The sequence below is a fragment of the Chiloscyllium punctatum genome, chromosome 1 (genome assembly GCF_047496795.1).
Source record: "Chiloscyllium punctatum isolate Juve2018m chromosome 1, sChiPun1.3, whole genome shotgun sequence".
Taxonomy (NCBI): Eukaryota; Metazoa; Chordata; class Chondrichthyes; order Orectolobiformes; family Hemiscylliidae; genus Chiloscyllium; species Chiloscyllium punctatum.
The window spans coordinates 93,391,311-93,411,821 of NC_092739.1; the positions used below are offsets into that span (position 1 = coordinate 93,391,311).

Genomic DNA, 20,511 nt, shown 5'->3' on the forward strand with positions numbered 1-20,511 from the left:
TTCCTAATGAAATATTGAAAACTCTTTACTAAATCTTTTTGGAGGTTTGAAACATGCTTGGAAGTGAGAGATCATATGCTTCTTTTGTAATAAGAAATTACATGCTAGCTGAAGTTTGCTCTTCCTCTTGCCTAGACAATAGACAATAGACAATAGATGCAGGAGTAGGCCATTCTGCCCTTCGAGCCTGCACCGCCATTCAATATGATCATGGCTGATCATTCCTAATCAGTATCCTGTTCCAGCCTTATCTCCATACCCCTTGACTCCACTATCTTTAAGAGCTCTATCCAATTCTTTCTTAAAAGAATCCAGAGACTGGGCCTCTACTGCCCTCTGGGGCAGAGCATTCCACACAGCCACCACTCTCTGGGTGAAGTAGTTTCTCCTCATCTCTGTCCTAAATGGTCTACCCCGTATTTTTAAGTTGTGTCCTCTGGTTCGGCACTCCCCCATCAACGGAAATATGTTCCCTCCTGCCAGAGTGTCCAGTCCTTTCATAATCCTATACGTTTCAATCAAATCCCCTCTCAGTCTTCTAAACTCAAGGGTATACAAGCCCAATCGCTTCAGTCTTTCCGTGTAAGGCAATCCTGCCATTCCAGGAATTGACCTCGTGAACCTACGCTGCACTTCCTCAATAGCCAGAATGTCTTTCCTCAAATTTGGAGACCAGAACTGTACAGAGTACTCCAGGTGTGGTCTCACCAGGGCCCTGTACAGCTGCAGAAGCACCTCTTTGCTTCTATACTCAATCCCTCTTGTTATGAAGGCCAGCATGCTATTAGCCTTCTTCACGACCTGCTGTACCTGCATGCTTGCCTTCATTGACTGGTGGACAAGAACACCCAGATCTCTCTGAACAGCCCCTTTACCTAATTTGATACCATTGAGGTAGTAATCTGCCTTCCTGTTCTTGCCACCAAAGTGGATAACCAGACATTTATCCACATTAAACTGCATCTGCCATGCATCTGCCCACTCACCTAACTTGTCCAGGTCACCCTGTAATCCCCTAACATCCTCATCACATTTCACCCTACCACCTAGCTTTGTGTCATCAGCAAATTTGCTAATGTTATTGCTGATACCATCTTCTATATCATTTACATATATTGTAAAAAGCTGCGGTCCCAGCACGGATCCCTGCGGTACCCCACTGGTCACTGCCTGCCATTTCGAAATGGAGCCGTTTATCACTACCCTTTGTTTCCTATTAGCCAACCAATTCTCTATCCAATCTAGTACTTTGCCCCCAATCCCGTGCGCCCTAATTTTACTCACTAACCTCTTGTGTGGGATTTTATCAGAAGCTTTCTGAAAGTCCAGGTACACTACATCCACTGGATCTCTCTCGTCCATCTTCCGAGTTACATCCTCAAAAAATTCAAGAAGATTAGTCAAGCATGATTTCCCCTTCATAAATCCATGCTGACTCTGTCCTATCCTGTTACTATTATCCAGATGTGCCGTAATTTCATCCTTTATAATAGACTCCAGCGTCTTTCCCACCACTGAGGTCAGACTAACTGGTCTATAATTTCCTGCTTTCTCCCGCCCACCCTTCTTAAAAAGTGGCACAACATTAGCCGCCCTCCAATCCTCAGGAACCGACCCCGATTCTATTGAACTCTGGAAAATAATCACCTGAGTGTATATGTGATCCTCGTGTGGGGTAAGACGCTGGTACGTGTTGATCTTGTGGGGTAGTAGTAGTAGTATTTTTCTGCATGTCTTTAGTAATACAGAGTCAGCCATATTTGGCTGAAACCATGACTTTTGTCTTCAAGTGGTGGATTACATCACTGTTGAAAATGGGGATATTTTAGTGTTCTTCCTTCTGTTGTTTGTTGAATATCCACCCCTATTTATTTTTCAAAGTGCCAGGGCTAAAGAGCTTTGAGTGGCTGCATTAGTATTATTTTGGCCACAAGAATGGGCTTACACCAGTTATGTCCTACAGGGCTTAATCACTAGTGGCACACCAAATCCCTCTTGGTGATGGACATTGAAATGTACACCCAGAGCACATCTGTGCCTTTGCTACACACTCTACTTCTTCTAAATTGTATTAACATGAAGTAATAACTCATGAAGGGCAGAAGTAATGAGGGTTTCATTGTCATATTTCACCTGATTTATATGAGAATCATATTCACGATTGTCCAGGGCCACTTCCTCTTAAATGTATACTAATATTCAGGGCCCAATCAGGAATGGTGACTGAGCCAATATCTCACTCTAAGTTAGGATAGCAAACTATTCCTGGACTATACTGGGATGATTGTCCTACTTTTTTCTCAGGTTTTCACATGCTATTAGGTTGAATCCTGTAGGGCCTGTTAGATGTAGCTTTCTATTTGAATCCAGTACTGATGTTCTATCTGATTACGTTCATCTTGCATTTACTTAAGGTAGCTGAATACAACAGAATGGCTTACTAAGACAGTTAAGATTCAAGCTTCTGATGGTTGGAATATTTTAGACTAAATGGCACATGTTTGACTTTTGTTTTCCTTAAAGCAGGATTCCCAATTCAGGTTTTATGCAAAGTTTTTAAGGGGTTAGCAAGTGGCTTCTTGTCTCCACTGCACAGACAATTTTAAGTAAATGTGATATTACAGCTAAGCTAACTCCCTACGTAATCTCCATATCTCTCCATGAGATACTAAAGATTTCTCCTCTGCCTTCAATATCTTCAATCAGCATACACAGCTCACTGAAAGGGTGTTTCAATTCAAAAAAGTTGACCATCAGCCTTGAATAATTGACCATAAATATGTACATGATACATTACCCCGTCCCCTCCCCCACCACAAAACACAATTGCATTTGAAATGTGATTTGAGGTGCAAAATGCTTGCATTCACGCTATGTTAGGTCTTTCAAGAAGGATGGGTCAATCAGCTTTTTAGTAATATACATGTGACGAATATGGGTTAAAAACCACTGTGGAATTTCTTAAATTCTTGCCAGTCGAACATTAATCGTGGGTATGATTAGTAGTAGCATTAATTATTGGGAGTCGATTAATTGAGTTGGCTGGTTAGTGATGGTGTCAACAACAGCACAGGTGTATTTCCCATACAGGCTGAGATCATTGAAGACTGTGCCTTCTCAACCTTGTTTGACATGTGGTGGCCCACAGGTTAAACTCTGTGCCAGTTGTCTTTGCTGTTTTAGTAGAGCAGCTCATGGTTCTGTGAATATGGTGATTTTCACATTGTTACCTTATTGTATAATTTTTAAGCTCTGAATCATTTTCAGTCCTAAAATATGATGTAACAGTTTATCAACTGTCTTCCTTTATGATCTATTGCAGAATTCGTACTTGTGGCACAAGCGTCATAGCATTGCAATTGGAGAAGTGTCAGAATGTAGAATTATACATCGGGAAGAGGTTTCACAAGCAACTGTGGAAGAGATCTGGAAATCGATGACCCTAGCATAGTGTGTCCAGTTCTTATTTCTTTTTTGCTCTTTGGTATTTCCTTGCACATCTCCTTTCACTCCTCCACCCTACCCTACCCGACCCACAATTACTATTGATGTTGATACATTTTCTCGGATAGATTGTTCAAAATGTGTTGCTATGGAATAGAACATTCCAGGCATCAGTTTCTGTGAACCCGTAGAAATGTTAATGTTTCAAGTCCATAAGCTTTCATCAAGCATTGACTGTTATCCAACCCAACCAACGTTGCAAAATCCTCTTTGTCATGATTGGACATTTGTGCTCAAATTGGGAGAGCTGACCCATTGACTACTCAAGTAGCAGCTGACAACTGGCTTTGTCTTTTCAGTTTTTAGGTCAGATCCTGAGGTGTTGGAACAGTGTACATAGCTAGTACTGTCCATGTTAGAAATGCAGGTTCCTTTTAAAGGTAAACCTGAGCAGCTTCAGAGTTGATTTGAGAGCAGTTGATTCTCATTAGCTTCATATTTAATTTTATCTGCTCCGGAAATGTACTAACATCTCTGAACAGGTTGATTAGAAAGTATCAAGAGTTGGATTCTTGGATGGGCTCTTGTAACACAGTGATAGTGTCCCTATCTCTGAGCCAGGAGGCCTGGGTTCAAGGAGAAAGTGAGGACTGCAGATGCTGGAGATCAGAGCTGAAAATGTGTTGCTGGAAAAGCGCAGCAGGTCAGGCAGCATCCAAGGAACTGGAGAATCGACGTTTCGGGCAGCAGCCCTTCAGGATTCCAGCAACACATTTTCAGACCTGGGTTCAAGGCCCACCTGTTTCAGATGTATTCTTGAACAGATTAAATAAAAGTATTAACCAGCCTTCTTTCCAGGAGCACATCTTTATGATTTCCCTCTCCGATTCCATGTTAATTTAATCCATTCCCTCTCTTCTGACCGTCTCCTATTTTTGTAATTGTTGCACTGACCTTAGGAGGCAGTGCTTGTAAATTAATTGTTTAATTGCTGATGCAGGTGATTTGGTGGTTATTTAGTTGATGGCATGGTAATGTTTATGGCATTTAGTGGTAATGTTACTAGAGACGGATACATACTGTGGGGAAAATTAGTCCAAATTGAAGCTACTCTCAGCTGCAAGTGGCTGATCTATCCTGGCATGTTTCTGATGTTTCCTCGCATCGCAAACATGAGCTTTCGGTACATTAATATCATGAATTGGCTTGGATGCAACAAAAGCTATGACATCACCGACATCCCAGTTTACTGAAGACTTCTGCACAACAAGCTCTGACCTTATGAAAGCTGTTTGAGTACAGCTACAGCCTTGTAACTACCCAATAATATGAAAAATTGTCCTGAAAATTAGAACAAAGAACAATACAGCACAGGAACGGGCTCTTTGGCCCTCCAAGCCTACGCTGACACGTTTTGCCATTCCATATTAAAACTGAAAAATTTTGGTTTACTGCAGCTAATACAATGTGAATGACTTTAATTTTTTTTTCCCAGGTAGGTGGTCAAATTGTAAAATATATATGCTAAATTTATGATATAAGCCTACTACGTTACTGTGTGTGTAATGCATGCGCTTTTGCTTCTGAGGTAAAAGAATAATAGGCAAATTTATATTGCATTTCAGTTTACAGAAGATTCTTGGACTCGATTCTCTAGAAGGAGTGCTGGATTCCAAACTACTTAATCCCAAGCATATCATTATTAATGTTCACCACATTAATAAACAAGGAGTAGTAATTCTGGAGAATAAACTGGGTATGTATTCTTCAATAATCCAAATTCTTAAATACTGAACTAAACATTCATTTAAATGAGCAGAATAATTGTCAATTTTCTTGGATCCTGATTTTAAGACCAGTTACCTACTTGCATTTTTGATCATAAATGTTTTTGAATTTTTTTTCTTCCTCTTACCTGTCCTGAAAATACTAACCAGTGTTTGTTATAGGTACATGTATGTTGGCAGTCATTTAGTTCATTGCCCAAGACTTGTTTCCTTCTTGGAAAAACCAGGAGTAATGAGCTATTCTGAAACATGTCTAATCATTGCTGTGTTGGTTCTTGCAACATATCTAAAGTGTGCACTTCCAGTCAGGACCACTATCTGGTAATGAAGACAAAAAATAGTTTTGTTTTGTCTCCCTTACTCTGGCTCACCAAGGCTCAGTGCAAAGCTGGTATTGTTTTCCAGCTGAGATGAACAAGGACTAGCCTTGAAACTCCACATACTTTGGATCTTTACAATTTTCGTTCTGCACTTCAACTTGTTTTTACTTTGACTTGAATGCAGAAATTGCAGAAAACTCAATTTAGACAAGGGCATCCTCTCAAAATGGTGATATTTATAAATGTTTCAAAGTATATGGAGAGAAAAAGTGAAATTCTCTTTAAAGCTTTAAAGTTTCTGATATTCATCACAAAGACTGATCAAGAAGTTTCAGTACTAAAAGTGATTAATTTCCATCTTTTAAACAGAAGAGCTTCCACACTGGGTTCTGTCAGCCATGAAATGTTTGGCAAACTGTAAGTATTAATGTAGTAACCTACGTTGTTATTTGTGACATTGTTTGAAATGACATACCCATGGATGAATTGGACACATGAGCCAGAATTTTCTACTTTTGAAGAATGAATAAATCATTGAATTTTGGTTGTTGCATTTTCACTTAGAGTGTCCTCCTGACGGACATCATGGCATTTTGCATGTTTCATGTAGTTTCATAAGTAATGTGTATAGAGTACGGAAGCAGATCCTTCATCCAACTAGTCCATACCGACCCTGTTTCCAAACTAATCAAGTCTCACTTGCTTGTGTTTGGCCCATGTCTCTTCAAACCTTTCATATTCATATACTTATAATGTTTAAAAGACATTTAGAATACTGTACTTGCATCCAGCACTACTACTACTGGCAGTTCATTCTACACATGAACCACTCTGTGTCCTCCTTGTTCTTTTTAAATCTTTCTCCTGTCACTTTAAAAACATACTCCCTAGTTTTATACTCCCTAGTTTTGAACTACCCCACCCCAGGAAAAAGACCCTTGTCATTCATGCTATCTATATCCCTTGTGATTTTACAAACATCTATAACGTCACCTCTCAACCTCCTATGTTCCAATGAAAGAAGTCCCAGCCTTAACCACCCTGTGTATCTGTAACACAAATTTCAAGGAATTATGTATCTGAGCCCCTACGTTTCTCTGTTCTTCAGCACCACCCAGGGGCCCCACTATTAGTTGTATAAGTCCTGCTCTTGTTTATTTTGTCAGGAAGATGCTGGAAAACATCTCGCGGTACTGTGTTTCCTACCAGAATGCAACATGGCAATTATATCAGAGCTAACTGCTAACAGTGTTGATAATCAATTGCTTTGTGATTAGTGTATACAATTACATAGACTGTGCAGCACTTCGAAATATTGTGCATATACTGTATTCCTTGGGTCCAGCATTATTATAGTTTAAATGACAAAGAATGCACCACAGGTTGCATTTCTTTTTGGGTTTTTTTGTCTACCACTTTGGAATGATGAATATATTTATGCCCCTTTTTGTTTTGCAAGGGGTATCTTTGATTGCACCACTCTAAAATATAACTTTACTAAATTGTATGTAGAGTTGAAACATTTTGGCTGTAATCTATTAAAATACATGCAACACAAATTACTGGTGTTGAGCTTAAGGAGAAGAACTGTATGGTTTTTTTGTTTGGAGGTGCTATGTAATTGAGTCCTGAGAGAAGATTTTGATATTGAAGTTTACTTACAGCTTTTGTTATTAAGAACATAAAATATAGTAGTGGTGGAAATAGTTTTTGCCCCTACTTTCTTTTGTCTACTTTTTTCCATATTTGCTTTATGTGCAGTAAATAGTGATTTTGTATGTGATGGACAATAAGATATTCACATTGAAGGCAGAACATTATACTTCTGAATTTCTGAAGCTGGAAAGGCTCCAAGTAGCAGTTAAAGCAAGTTTTCACTTGAAGTTATTTCAATTCCTGAAATTTAAGAAAGGTGAAAAGTAAAAATTGTAGTTGGATTCTGTATGACCTTGCTCATGCCAAGAAGGAACATTGTACTACTTTGTATTTCTATTTAAAGTTTAGATGTAAAATGTTGTAACTTTGTTTTAACAATACTTTCTGGTCATCTCACACACTGTTCTCTGGCCCCCAGCCCCTGGTTTACAGCCTCTCCTACTCTCTAACATATCACTTTGTTGTCAAATCTTTGATTTGGGGATCTGTTCCAAACCCTGAATCTCCAGCTCATCATTTAGCTGTCTTGATCCCTTGTATTGAGCAAATTGTGTTGGTTGAGTGATAAGCGGCAGGTGAAATTTCAGCTTGATTTAGGTGTCTGTTTATCTTGTTTTGGGCCTTGCTGAAAATACTGGTGCTGCAGTGGCAAGAGAAGGGGGATTTAAACATATATAATACCAAGGTTTTCCATGGGTTGATATCTCATCTTTATCTTGAGAGTAGAAGAGAAGGAGACATTCCAAAAGTTAGTGCTTCTCCCTCCAAATGAGCTTCCAGTGGACTTCAAGCTGTTATCCAGAATGCATTTTTACTCCCTTTTTCTGGGACCTCCAAGTTTTTGCCTCAGACATAATTGCTCCAAGTTCAGACTTCAGCGTAAAAATCTTGGTTGAGTATCTAGTTTGGTGTTGTTCCAACTACTATATGTAACCTATTTTTTTTTTTCCCCCCATTTTTCAGGGCCAAATGGAAGTGATTTGAACCGACCCATGTACCCAGGGTTTGAAAGAGACGTGTTCAAGACTATAGCAGATTACTTCCAAAAGACAAAGCAGCCATTGCTAACATTTGAATTCTATGAGCTCTTTATAAATATTTTAGGTGGGTAAAACATGCGCTGCATCATTCTAAGCAAACATAAATTCCTAACTATATTCGTTGTGAGTAACTTAGTTCACATTAGTCATCCACAATATTAACTTGTGCTTCTAATGATGCTAGATCAAATTTGTTGCTTAGTACCAATCCAATCTCTTTACAGAACAATTTTGTAACCATCATTTGTTATTGCTTTTTAATTTGACATGCTGGGTACTGTTTATTCTTGAAAATTATCTGAATATCAACAATCAAACTTATGCCATTTCACTGGTAACTGACTGTTGATCAAATAGCTGCTTGTGCTTTAGGACTCTCTGCTTGCCTATGAACAACTATTTTCCACTCTCATTTCAACCTTGTGCAGTCCACTATTACGTGGAATAGTACCAAATGCTTTTGAATATATCGTGGTCTATTATGCTTCTCTAAGAAATTCAAAAATTATTTAAACCCCGCAAGCTATGTTGACTCGTTTTGGAATAATGCCTGTCTTTCCTAAATGATTTTCCAAGATTCCTGATTCCCAGCAATGGAGATAAGACTTTTCCCTTTTTCAGAGTTGATACCTCCAATCTTCTAAAATTTGGTCTAAATCAGGGCTCCCTAATATATATGGGTCTCGAGGTGAAATTTTGGTGTCTGCAATAACAATGGCTGCTGAAACTTAAAACTTGAATCACATTTTTCCCCAATGCAAAAGCTGTAGTTAGATTCTATCAAATCTTCCTTATGCAAAAAGAATACTATTTTGACTTGTTTTCATTTGGAAGAAACCATATGAGACATGAAACATAACACTTTCTCTCTCTCTCCACAGTTATTGTTGGCCTTCCTGACTTTTTCCAGCTCTTTGTTTTTAATTTTCGATCTCCAATACCCTCTGTATTTTGCTTTTCCTTGGAGGATTTACTTCATTTGTAGTCTCATTAATAAACGGAGGGTCTTTGACCCTTTGAAGAGCTAGAGTAGTTTGTAGGAAGTATGTGAAGAAACGCTCAGTACAATACAATTGTTCAGTACAGTTGCTGAATTTAAATTGGCTGTTGTGTTCACAAATGAGTTGTACCCCAGAGACCATGAACACATTTTGTAAAACTGTGTTCACTGAAAGATTTCTATTGTTTTCTTGCGTGGATCTTTATCAGAGATATCAACCCCATCTTCCTTTGGTATGAATACCATTAATTTTCTTTTTGCATAAGGTCTATAGAAATTGGGAAGAAGATAACTGCTTTTTGACCTTTTTTTTTATAGGTAGTACCAAGTCAATATTACAAGGAAGACTTTAATTACAATTGGAGAACATTATATTTGGAGAGGGTTGCCAAATTTAGTTTCTGCTTGTCAGATGCTGGTGAATAATGGGGAGGCCTTCTGGTGTAATGGTTGTGTCCATACCTTTGTACCTGGAGTTTCTGACTGAAGCTCCACATCATGTTGGCCATAGAATGTGCAGTCAAATGTGACCCTACAGCTTGATTGTCAGTCTGTAATTCCTTCCAGTATGCCTGATGGTAGACTGTAACAATGGGAGAAGTTCCTGGACAACAATCCTGAAGGTGACACTATGAAATAATTGCAGTACCTTGTCCATATGTGTGGACCAATCCAATTAAAGTCCATGACCCAATCCTCTAGGATTGGGGAAAGGCTGGACCAACAAAAAATGAAGAGGGATGGTAGGTTTATAGATTCACCAGAGAGAAATACGGTAATAATGACATTGACTAATTCACTCGTGGCTAATGCTGTTAAACTAGCTTATCTTTGTACACTCTAACTGAAGACTCAAACTGTATTGGCAACTATCACATCAGTGACCTCAGCACTAAGTGCCTGGACTGGCACTTCAGTATAGTACTGATAGAGTATTGCATGGTTGGACATTCAGGTCTTTCATCAATATTTGAATCAAGAGCTGAATGGCCTTTTGTAGAACGCAAAGTGAGCTGGTTATTATTTTGTAAGTGGCTTTTCATCGCACTGTTGACACATCCTTGCATTTGTCTTCCATATTGTCTTTAATGGCATGTGTCTTCTAGATGGACTAGGCATTTTTAAGGCTTGCACCAGTGTAGTAGAGTTTTCCATGATTGTTGATAGAGGATCTGGAAAGATCCTGATGACATGGTGTGCTTTGAAGAGCCTCCCAGCATGTTGGTGTTCATCTTTCCCAGTCTCATTTTGAAATATGGCACCACCCTGTTTTCTTTGACTGATTCAAGTGTATTTGGAATAGTGTTGAAGTACTGACATCTTTTTGTTTGTTAGCTGCTGCAATGAGCTCACGATGCCACCAATGGTCATCAGGGTTGGTGGTTATAGATGGAAGATCGGTATAGACTTGGTGAGCCGAATGGCCTGCTTTGACTCTGTAGGGATTCTATGAAATATCTCTAATATAGCAAATAAAAATTAGTCAATGCATGTTTTATCAATAAGATACAAGACTTCTGAAATAGTTGAGTAAATCAAATTTCCAATGTGAACTAAAAATGGGTCCGGCCTGTGATCTTAAGTAAAGATGCTAAATGAAATACAGCCAAAGATCTAAAACTGAGTGCAATATTTTTCAACATAAAACAAGGTGGCAAAACATTTTTTTACAGAAGCAGCAAATTAGGTTTACTCTTTAAATAAGCCACTGGAAGTCCAAAGTGTTTGGGCAGTATGCCAGCATTTTAAACTGGACTGAGTTAGGTCTGATAATCGATCCGTACTCAATAGCTTATCAAAATGTACAGTTTTTAGCGGTAAGCCAAGTAGACACTCCTCATGCAAAAGAGTTCTCCTGTTCTGCTTTTAAGAATCATCTACTGGATTTTGTTAAATTCAACTTGATTTTGATGTCGTTAGTATTGTTTTCTTGGAAATGACTTTCATAATTGGCTTCATTTTTTTTCTTTGCATATAAGTTATTCAGAATTATGACTTGTTCAATGTATTTGTTTTAAGTAAAGAATTGGATTTTAAAAATGTGTTATGCAAGCTTGGAATGATGTTCACAAGTTTGTGGTAAAGTCATTGAATCACATGTTCTGAAGCGGTCAGTGCATTCTGTTTAAAGTTTCCGTGTCATTATTTTTGTTCAGACTTAATTTACTTGTCTGGAACAGTATATGTCTCCAATGGCTAATGGTTTAGTTCTGCTCTGTTACGAAAGCTAGGTCTTTTGCAACAAACGCAAGATGGTATTGAAGCTCTTCAAGTTTGTTGCCTCCTTGTGCCCCCGGAAAACCGAAGAAAGCTGCAACTCCTAATGAGAATGATCGCTCGTATTGCTCAAAATGTAGAAATGCCACCCCTTCATGATGCTGTTGCAAACAGAATGCTGGTGAGTTTGACAGTTGACTCAGTTCATGAAACTACTATGTAAGTCCTTAGATGCTGAGGCATATTCCAATGTGAGGGAGTTTTCCTACTCAAATTCAAGGAAAATCCTGGTAGCGGTTTCTGTATCCTCCCCAAAGCATCCATGTCCTTCTGGTGTACTGTGGTGAGCAAAACTGTACGCAATATTCCAAATGTGGTCAAAATAAATTTCTATACAAAAGCACATGACTCACCAATTTTTATATTCTGTACGCTGACTGTTGAAGGCAAGCATGCCATATGCCCTCTTGACAGCTTTATCCACTTGTGTTGCTACTATCAGGGAACTATGGACCTATAAGCCTAGATCTCTATGTTAATGCCAAAGCAAATGAACTCATTTATCCACTTCTCACAGATGTTCTCCACAAACCTTTTTGAATCTGTTCAGTTTCAACTTTAAAAAATTTAGTTTTCAATCTCTAATCCAAATTACTAAACCTTATTTTCTTTTGTATTAAAGATGATTCAAACCTTCTCTCGCTGTATCCTGTGTTCAGAAGATGAAGTGGACCTAGATGAGTTGCTGGCTACTAGACTTGTCAGCTTCATGATGGATCATTACCAAGATATTCTGAGAGCTCCTGACCATCTACAAAGTGCAGTGGAGGAACATTTGGCCCACCTCAGAAGAGTTCAGGTACATTAAAGAGTATTTGATTCAAGGCGAAATGTGAAGTAATTTTTTAAAGTTCATAAGGAATAATGCTGTTTAGAAAATAAATATGCAAACTGCCCTCCTGCAGTAATTTTAAAATGTTAGAAACTGACTCTTACAGCTGGATGATTAAAAGTTTATCAAACAAGGTCCTCAAAATTAATTGGGTTTTTTTCCCAGATAAAGTATGCAGGTGCTGACGCCGATGCTACAGTAGCTTCCTATACCACCTCTTGTCAGATTACTACTGAAGATTGTAAAGAACAGAGAAGTTCTCAAGCTGCAGTTGTAACCCTGCTAGAAGAAATAATAATGAATAAAACTATTTCTGTTAAAGAGAAGAAGAAGAAGTTAAAGCAGGTTAAGCATTTAAAAACTTAATTTTCATTGGTATTGCTCATTACTAAATACTTTCATGTGTTTTTTTCTTAAAGTGTAGCTTTCCTTCATTATGTACCCTCCAATTAAGGTAGGACTGAGTCTAGTTTGTTTCTAGAAAAATTGTCCATACAAATATGATGACACTAGCAATATGCTCTGTTCTATGTATGGTTTTCATTGTTGTCATTTAAAGCCCTACAGCTGGCAGTGTCATAATAAAAGGTTACATCGTCTCGTCCCTGCAATACATCTTTCTTTAAACTTTTTCTCTAGCCCAAGGATGCTGTATTCAATTCGTATGCCTGCTGTCACACCAGAGCAATCTCAACTGTGACGAGAGATCAAATCTGCAATGTTCTCTGTCCATACTGCTACTTGTGTCATGTAGGGAATTTACCTGTTTAATTTTAAAATAATTTTCTTTGGAATCTGCTGATTGTCTAATACATTCTAAAATGTATAGCCATGTTTAGAAGTCCAAACTTCGGTTTACTAAAATATCTGCACTTATTACTGCATAGGAAAGCAGTCTGTACTCCAAGTCCAGGCAGCGAAGTGATATCTCCAGCAATGTGCAGGAGTATTGCTGGGGTGGTAATCACCTAAGCCAACATGACCAACCTTTAGAAATTTCATAGCCTCCTTGGCACAGTTGCAATTATTATAGCATTTATTTGAAACAAAACATGAAGAATCCATGTTTCCAGAAACTGGTCTACTCTTAAGTGCCAGACAACTGGTTCATGTGTTTAACACAGAAAATTGACTTGGTTGTCAACTTTCATAATCAGCTGTATCACCTTGGGGCCATTTAATACCTAACGAGAGCTTGTTCACATCATTGTTTCCTGTGAAAGATTCACAATCAGTCAAATTTGATTTTGAATGTTTGCTCGTTGCGTAGTGTTACTACACAAATACTGTATTAGCAGTTCCCCCATAAGTGGTTATGCGAGCACTAAAATCTAAAAAGCATGAGTGCAATATCACCATTATCCTGTCGACGACAACAACAGGGGTGTAGATCATACCCAGTGAAACTGCAATTTTGACAAGTAGGGTATGACTTTTAAAGGCAGTTGCTTAACTCTGCAACCTAATCAATATAAAAACAAAACCTTGGATAGATATTTTATTCCCTTTTCAATGCTCAGAATAGGAAATTGAATTTTACAACACCTAAGAACTCATTTGCTTTGTTAATCATTGGAATCCCAGTAAATTGTTTGTTCAGAGAACTTTATTTTGTGGGTTGTTATGGCAATTTCTTGTTTCTAGTGAAGGAGGGCTGCAAGTTGCTGTGGTGTTTTGTTTTAATTTATAAAACAATGCAGTATTTGCTTAACATAATTTAGTTTTTATTTCTCTTCAGTTTCAGAAATCCTATCCTGATATTTACAAAACACGGTTTCCAACAGCAGAGAGTGAGGCAATGGTTTTTCCTGAAAAATCAAAGCTTAAACCACAGTTCATGTTTTTCACAATGAAGAAATCATTCCAGCCATTTAATAGAACCCGGAGTTTCCGGATGTAATACATTCATAGCTGTGGCAAGCTGCTGCTAATGTGAGATTTTCTTTGGTTATTGACCTCAGTTCTCAGTTATGTGGTAATGGCATTTGAAGATCCTTGGTGCTACACGTGCTGATTATATTGCATATTACGCAAAAACTTTTAATCGCGTTTTCTGAAGCCTGTTACTTATTGAATATGAATAGCTGAAATTTAAGAGAAACCATTCACTTTTTAAGTTTATTGAATACCATATATTGCAAGTTCAATTTGATCTAATACCATTTAAGTGTTAAAGGAAAATTGTTTGACACAGAAGAAATATAATTTTGAGTATTCTGCACCTAGTTATTGATATAAGTAATTAACTGTAAACAAATAATGTTGGCATATTTAAGGGTATATTCTTGGTGTTAATTTTTGTGGTGACCTAATCCCAGTTGCAAAATGACAGACAATAGATGTCTCTTTTCAAGAGAGTATTCCTCATTCCATGATAAACTAGGAATATCAAGAACCTGTGAGGGTGGATAGTATTACCCTTTATTTAGGAATAGAAAAAATGATTTTTTCTTTTCTTGCCACAAGCTGGAAATCACAATCAACATTGCTTCCAGTTTTTGTCCTTCCCTCACCTGCACATGGTCTGTCTCTATGGTTTTTAACCTTAATTATCTCACTTTGCTAGATTATCAGCCAATATTCATTAGAAGCTCATTGACTACATTTCCTCTTCTTCCTCCTACATTTTCCTCTTGCTTCCTTTAAGGACCTTATTCTCGTCATTTCTCAGTTAACACACTCAGAACGGGTACGAAGTCAATATTCCTATACCAGCGCTTCTGTCATGTCTTCTGTTTTATCAACTGACAATTCTAGGCCCCACTACTTCCAGCCCTGTCTTTTCAATTTCTTACACTTGCGCTCACCGCACTTCCCTTCCTTCTCGCATCATAAGTTCCCTTGTCCTCCCCTTTCACCCACCACATTTCACGTTCTGTAGATCCTCTGCCATTTCTACTATCTCCTGCGTGATGTCAACAGCGGACACATCTTCCCCAGCCCTCCTTTTATTATATTAAGACCACTCTCTCTGATACTCTGGTGCACACCCAACAACCCCTCGTTTCTCCATGCAAATGTATAAGATGCGGTACATTATATTTGCCACTTCAATTCTCAGGGCCCCAAATGTTGCTGCTCAAATAGCAATTTTTTTGTTCTTTTCAGTTATTGTATGTGCTGGTCATGAAAGATTCTCCTATGTAGAGGATACTGAATGCAGATTAGGTGACACTTTGCCAGACACCTTCATTCAGTCCAAAAAGCTTGAGTTTCCAATGGTCTTCTCATTTTAATTCTCCACCCCAATCCCACTCTGATTTTCCTGGATCTGGCCACCTCCATTGTTCCAAAGACGCTCATCATCATTTCAGGCAATAGCATCTTATCTCTTGGTTACGCACTCTGCAGCCTTCCAGGCTCATCTACAATTTGTTGAAGCCTGTTAATCTCTGCACTCATTTCTTTTGGCGATGATAGCTGTGGGAATGATTCTGTTATTCCTGTTGCCATCCAGACCCATCTTTTATTTCGTGTTGTATTATTATCTGGTGCTACAGTATCATCTCTTGTTGTTTAACCCTTCCTGCCCTGTGACTGTTTTTCAGAATTTCCCTGATGTCTATTCTCCTCTTTCTCGGCCTCTCTTTGCTTAAAACCTTTTCCATTTCATCAACCAGCAACCTTAACTCTGCTTCTCTCTCCGTAAATGCTACCTGACCTGATATATTTCTAGCATATTTGGATTTCCAGCACTTGCAATTTGCTTGGTATTAGTTCAGATGTGCATCCTACTGTACACTAGAAGTTTTATTTGAAAAGGACAGCTCAATGTGCAATAAATATTACGTTGCATCATATGCTTTTAGAACTTCTTTTAAAGCTGTATTAATTCCAATTCATCTTTCAAATATTTGCTAAACATGATGGATAAACATTTATAGCAGGTAGCCTAAAAACACTAACTGTTATTAGGGCAGCTCTTAATGTTAGTGTAAAAATTTAAGTCCCAGTAAAAATATATTGTTGCATGTATTTTCTTACTCCCACAAACATGAGACTCCATTAATTCTTGCTGAAGAGACCTTGTCTCAGATGCATTACATTTTATGAGCTACTCATAGTAATAACAAAAATATATTTATTGTGCTTCTGAAGTATACTCACTTTGAATTCATCCTATGCCTCACTGGTAATAAAATTTGCTAAAAATCTGTTTACTGTCCTATAAAACACAAGCAAAATGCTGTGGGTGGTGGAAATTAATTACAAAAACAGTGCTCCAACAGCTAATAGGTCAGGGAACATCTTTCGAGAGAAACAAATAATATTTCCAGCTGGATCAGTGAAGTGGACTGTTTGGGCCAAATGGCCTGTTTCTGTGGTGTAGATCTAATCTATTGAGGCCAATTCTTTACAGATAGCTCAAAAGTAGCACCTAATTTATTTTCCAGCGTTTACTCTCTCCTTTTGAAATGGTATCGGCTTCTGATAGTGTGTCTCATGTTGAGAATTTATTATCTGGAGAAGCTATAGTATGAAAACACCTATAAATAGTGCAATAATGCACTACTGTCACTGTGCCACAAGGCCATTATCTTATTGTTTTGACTGTTTATCTTTTTTAGATGGACACAAAGAAAACAATGGAGATTATGACCATTTGCCTCATAACGGCAGCATTGGCTGGGTTTTGCAATTAGAAAACATGATGGGTCTAACAACCTCACTATTATTTACATAAAAATTAGACAGTCTGTTGAGCAAGCATTCAATAAGATCATGGTTGATTTTGTTTCAGCTCCACTTTCTTGCCTGAGCCCCATAATCCTTCACTCACTAGTTGGGCAACCCACACACACAAATCAATAAGGTTTCAATATTTTGAAAGTCTGGGTAAACACACTTTTTAGTTAACTAGTATTTGGCAATTACAGACTTTTAGGTTTTGCACAGTTGAAAACATTTTACTGTATGAGTTCTAACATTTCAAGTTTAATCTAATTTGTTAAATGCATTTTGCGCTTATCACCGAAGTGCTATCATCTACTGTAGTTGTCTTAATCACTGAATATGTTCCCTTTTTTGCATTGTTACAGTGTTCAAAAGCTATTAATTATCTCAAGTAGTGTTCATTATTTGGATGTACTTATTTGGATGTTCTTTCCTCATGTTTGTAAAATAATTTTTTTTGTGCCAGTTTTTTTTTGTGCCACGTTACATCTTTTCCTTATTATTCCTTCGTCTTGAGGTGGTGTGGTGACCTATTGCCCCACACTCCTCTGTTGATGCTGCTGCTGGACAGCATGTGAGAGTATTCTGGGTTCAGCTGGCTTTTTGTATTAAAGTATTCACTCTGATGGGAATGTGTGCTTTACTCACGTTGAAATTGGCAACTTAGTTGCAGTAGTGGATCTTTTTTATACTTTACAACTTGATACAAGAAGTAAATGTCCAGTTGTAAGAAAGTAGTATAATTAAGACAAAATTGTATTTCTCTGCTGTTACTTTCAGATGGAACTACTGAGCTACTTTGTTTCTAATAAATTTTTTGTAATGAATTAACTTGGTGATTTACTGGATATTTGTCAAACCTCTACACCATCTGTGAACCAGACAGGTTATTTTGTAAATGAATTATCTATTTTTAAGTCACTGGTTCTTTAAACATGGACAAGAGTGGTATGGGGAGAGTGACTAGTGTGGCATAAAGGAGTCCTAGCAAACCTGAAATATGTCATTGGATGGGGAATAAGCTGTCAGTTGGTTGGATTCATACCTAGCACAAAGGAAGATTTGTTGTCATTGGAGGTTAGTCATCTCATCCAAGACATCGTTGCATCTTCCTCAGGCAAGTGTTCCTCAGCACAACTAATGACAGCTGTTTCAACAATGACCTTCCCTCCTTTATGGTAGGAATGTACTGAGGATTGAGCAATGTTCTGCACCATTCACCAATCCTCAAATAATACCTGAATAGCAGCCAGACCACTCATCAGCCCAAGGCAAGTAATATTTGTTTCAGACAATATTACCTGGAGGGAAACAATCCAACCACCACTCCTTGACATTCAGTGGCATTATTATTGTTGAATTCCCCCAATATCAATATTCTGTTTTCCATTGACCAGATTCCTGATGAAGGGCTTTTGCCCGAAACGTCGATTTTCCTGCTCCTCGGATGCTGCCTGATCTGCTGTGCTTTTCCAGCACCACTCTAATCTAGACTCTTGTTTCCAGCATCTGCAGTCCTTGTTTTTACCCAGAAACTGAGTTGGACTAACTAAATAGCTGGGTGGATGTTTTTGACTGGCGCAGACTCTGGGCTGAAAAGTTACTTTTGTTCTGTGCTGTAGACCTCTGTGACTCTATATGAACATGGTTGGAAGAAGGTATGCTGGTGAACAATCATGTGTACTACTAGCTTGGTTCCAATTGCTATTGAAGAGTGAATGTTGTCACCATTTAAACCACCCACCAGACACTGTACAGGTAATAGGATTATCTCACTGTTGTGTTGAAAGCTGGTTTGATTTATTGTAGTCACGTGTACCTAAGTACAGTGAAAAGCTTTGTTTTGCGAGCACTGTAGGAAGATCAAAGCACACAAGGACATCCAGATCATACAGTGCTTAGAGCATGGCATGCAGGTTGCACAACACAGGAATTGCGTAAAACAAAGTCAACATGATTTGAAGTTAGAGTCTATTTCATCAGTCTATTAATGGCAGGGAAGAAGCTGTTCTTTAATCTGTTGGTGCATGTGTTCAAACTTCTGTATCTTCTGCCCATTATAGAGAGCATTACTGTGAGGGGTCTTTGATGTTGGCAGACTTTCCATGGCAATGAGAAATATAAGTGGAGTTCATGGATAGAAGGCTGGCTTCCATAATGGTCTGGGCTGTGCACACAATCTTCTGTAGTTTCTTATGGTCCTGGGCAGACCAGTTGCCATACCAGGATGTTATGCACCGGGAAAGTATGCTTTTAGTGGTGCATCAGGAAAAGTTGGTGACGGCCCTTATGGACATTCTGAATTTCCTAAGCCACCTGAGGATGAAGAGGTGTTGTACCTCTTGACTGTTGCATCTAATGGGAAGTCCAGGACAGGTCAGTTATCATCACTATTAGGAATTTGACACCCTTAACCCTCAACTTCTGCTTGGTTGATGTAGATTGGAGCATGTCATCCTCCTTTTCTTCCTGATCAGTTTTTTTTGTTTTGTGAACATAGATAGACAGAGGTTGTTATCATTACACCACACCACCAAGTCATTTCTGTATTCTAACTCATCATTGTTTAATATTGATCCTGCCATGATGATGCCATCAGCAAACTTGTAGATGGTGTTTGTTTGGAATTTGGCTACTCAGTTGTTTTTGTACAAGAAGTGCAGTGGGGGCATGAAAAGGCATCGTTGGGGGGGACTCCAGTATTGAGGGTTATCATAGAGGAGGTGCAGTTTTCTATCTTCACTGATTACGGTTTGTGGGTCAGGAAGCTGAGGATCCAGTTATAGAGGGTGGAACCGAGACCTCAGTCTCAGAGCTTTGAGATTCATCTGGAGAGGATAATGTTGACTACAGCTCTGCTTTCAATGAGCAGGAGGCGAATGGAGGTGTCCTTTGTTACCTAGATGCTCCACAGATTAGTGTAGGGCTGGGGGAAATGGGGTTCTCTGGGGACCTGTTAAGAAAATTGCATGGGATTGAGGCAGGTGGGCCATGACCAGCCTTTCAAAGCATGTCATGCTTATGGAGATCAGAGCCACTGTAGGGTAGTCATTAAGGCATGTTGCATGTTGCTTTCTTTGGTCTGCGAGCCCCGTACCAGTACCAATCACTCAATAATGGTCAGTAAAACGTGACAAAAGTACTTCAGTGACTTAGAGTCAAGAATTGCAAAATTTACTCCCAAATTTCTAACCACTCTTCACAAACTGCCTGGAGAGACTGATTCATGTTTCTTACTTTTTTGGATTCACTATTTTGAGTCATAGAGGTGTACAGCATGGAAATAGTCCCATTGGTTCAATTAGTCCAAGCATATTTCCAAACTAAACTAATCCCACCTGCCTGTGTTTGGCCCAGATCCCTCCAAACCTTTCCTATTCATGTACATATCTATGTCTTTTCAATGTTGTAACTACCTGCATTTGCAACGTCCTCTGGTAGTTCATTTCCACACTAACCACTGTTTTAAAAAAATAAGTCC

The 20,511-nt window shown here is 38.5% G+C and overlaps 1 protein-coding gene across 1 annotated transcript in view; it reads left to right on the top strand.

Moving 5' to 3' along the window:
• LOC140477366 (DEP domain-containing protein 1B-like) overlaps positions 1 to 17,861 on the top strand; it is a 31,413-nt gene extending 13,552 nt beyond the window's left edge. The window contains exons 4-11 of the mRNA XM_072571145.1: positions 3,323 to 3,450; positions 5,070 to 5,200; positions 5,921 to 5,968; positions 8,171 to 8,311; positions 11,479 to 11,645; positions 12,147 to 12,323; positions 12,522 to 12,701; positions 14,095 to 17,861. Coding sequence (XP_072427246.1) covers positions 3,323 to 3,450; positions 5,070 to 5,200; positions 5,921 to 5,968; positions 8,171 to 8,311; positions 11,479 to 11,645; positions 12,147 to 12,323; positions 12,522 to 12,701; positions 14,095 to 14,256 — 1,134 coding nt within the window. The 3' untranslated portion in view covers positions 14,257 to 17,861. The remainder of the gene's footprint in view (positions 1 to 3,322; positions 3,451 to 5,069; positions 5,201 to 5,920; positions 5,969 to 8,170; positions 8,312 to 11,478; positions 11,646 to 12,146; positions 12,324 to 12,521; positions 12,702 to 14,094) is intronic.
• The last annotated feature ends 2,650 nt before the right edge of the window (positions 17,862 to 20,511 follow it).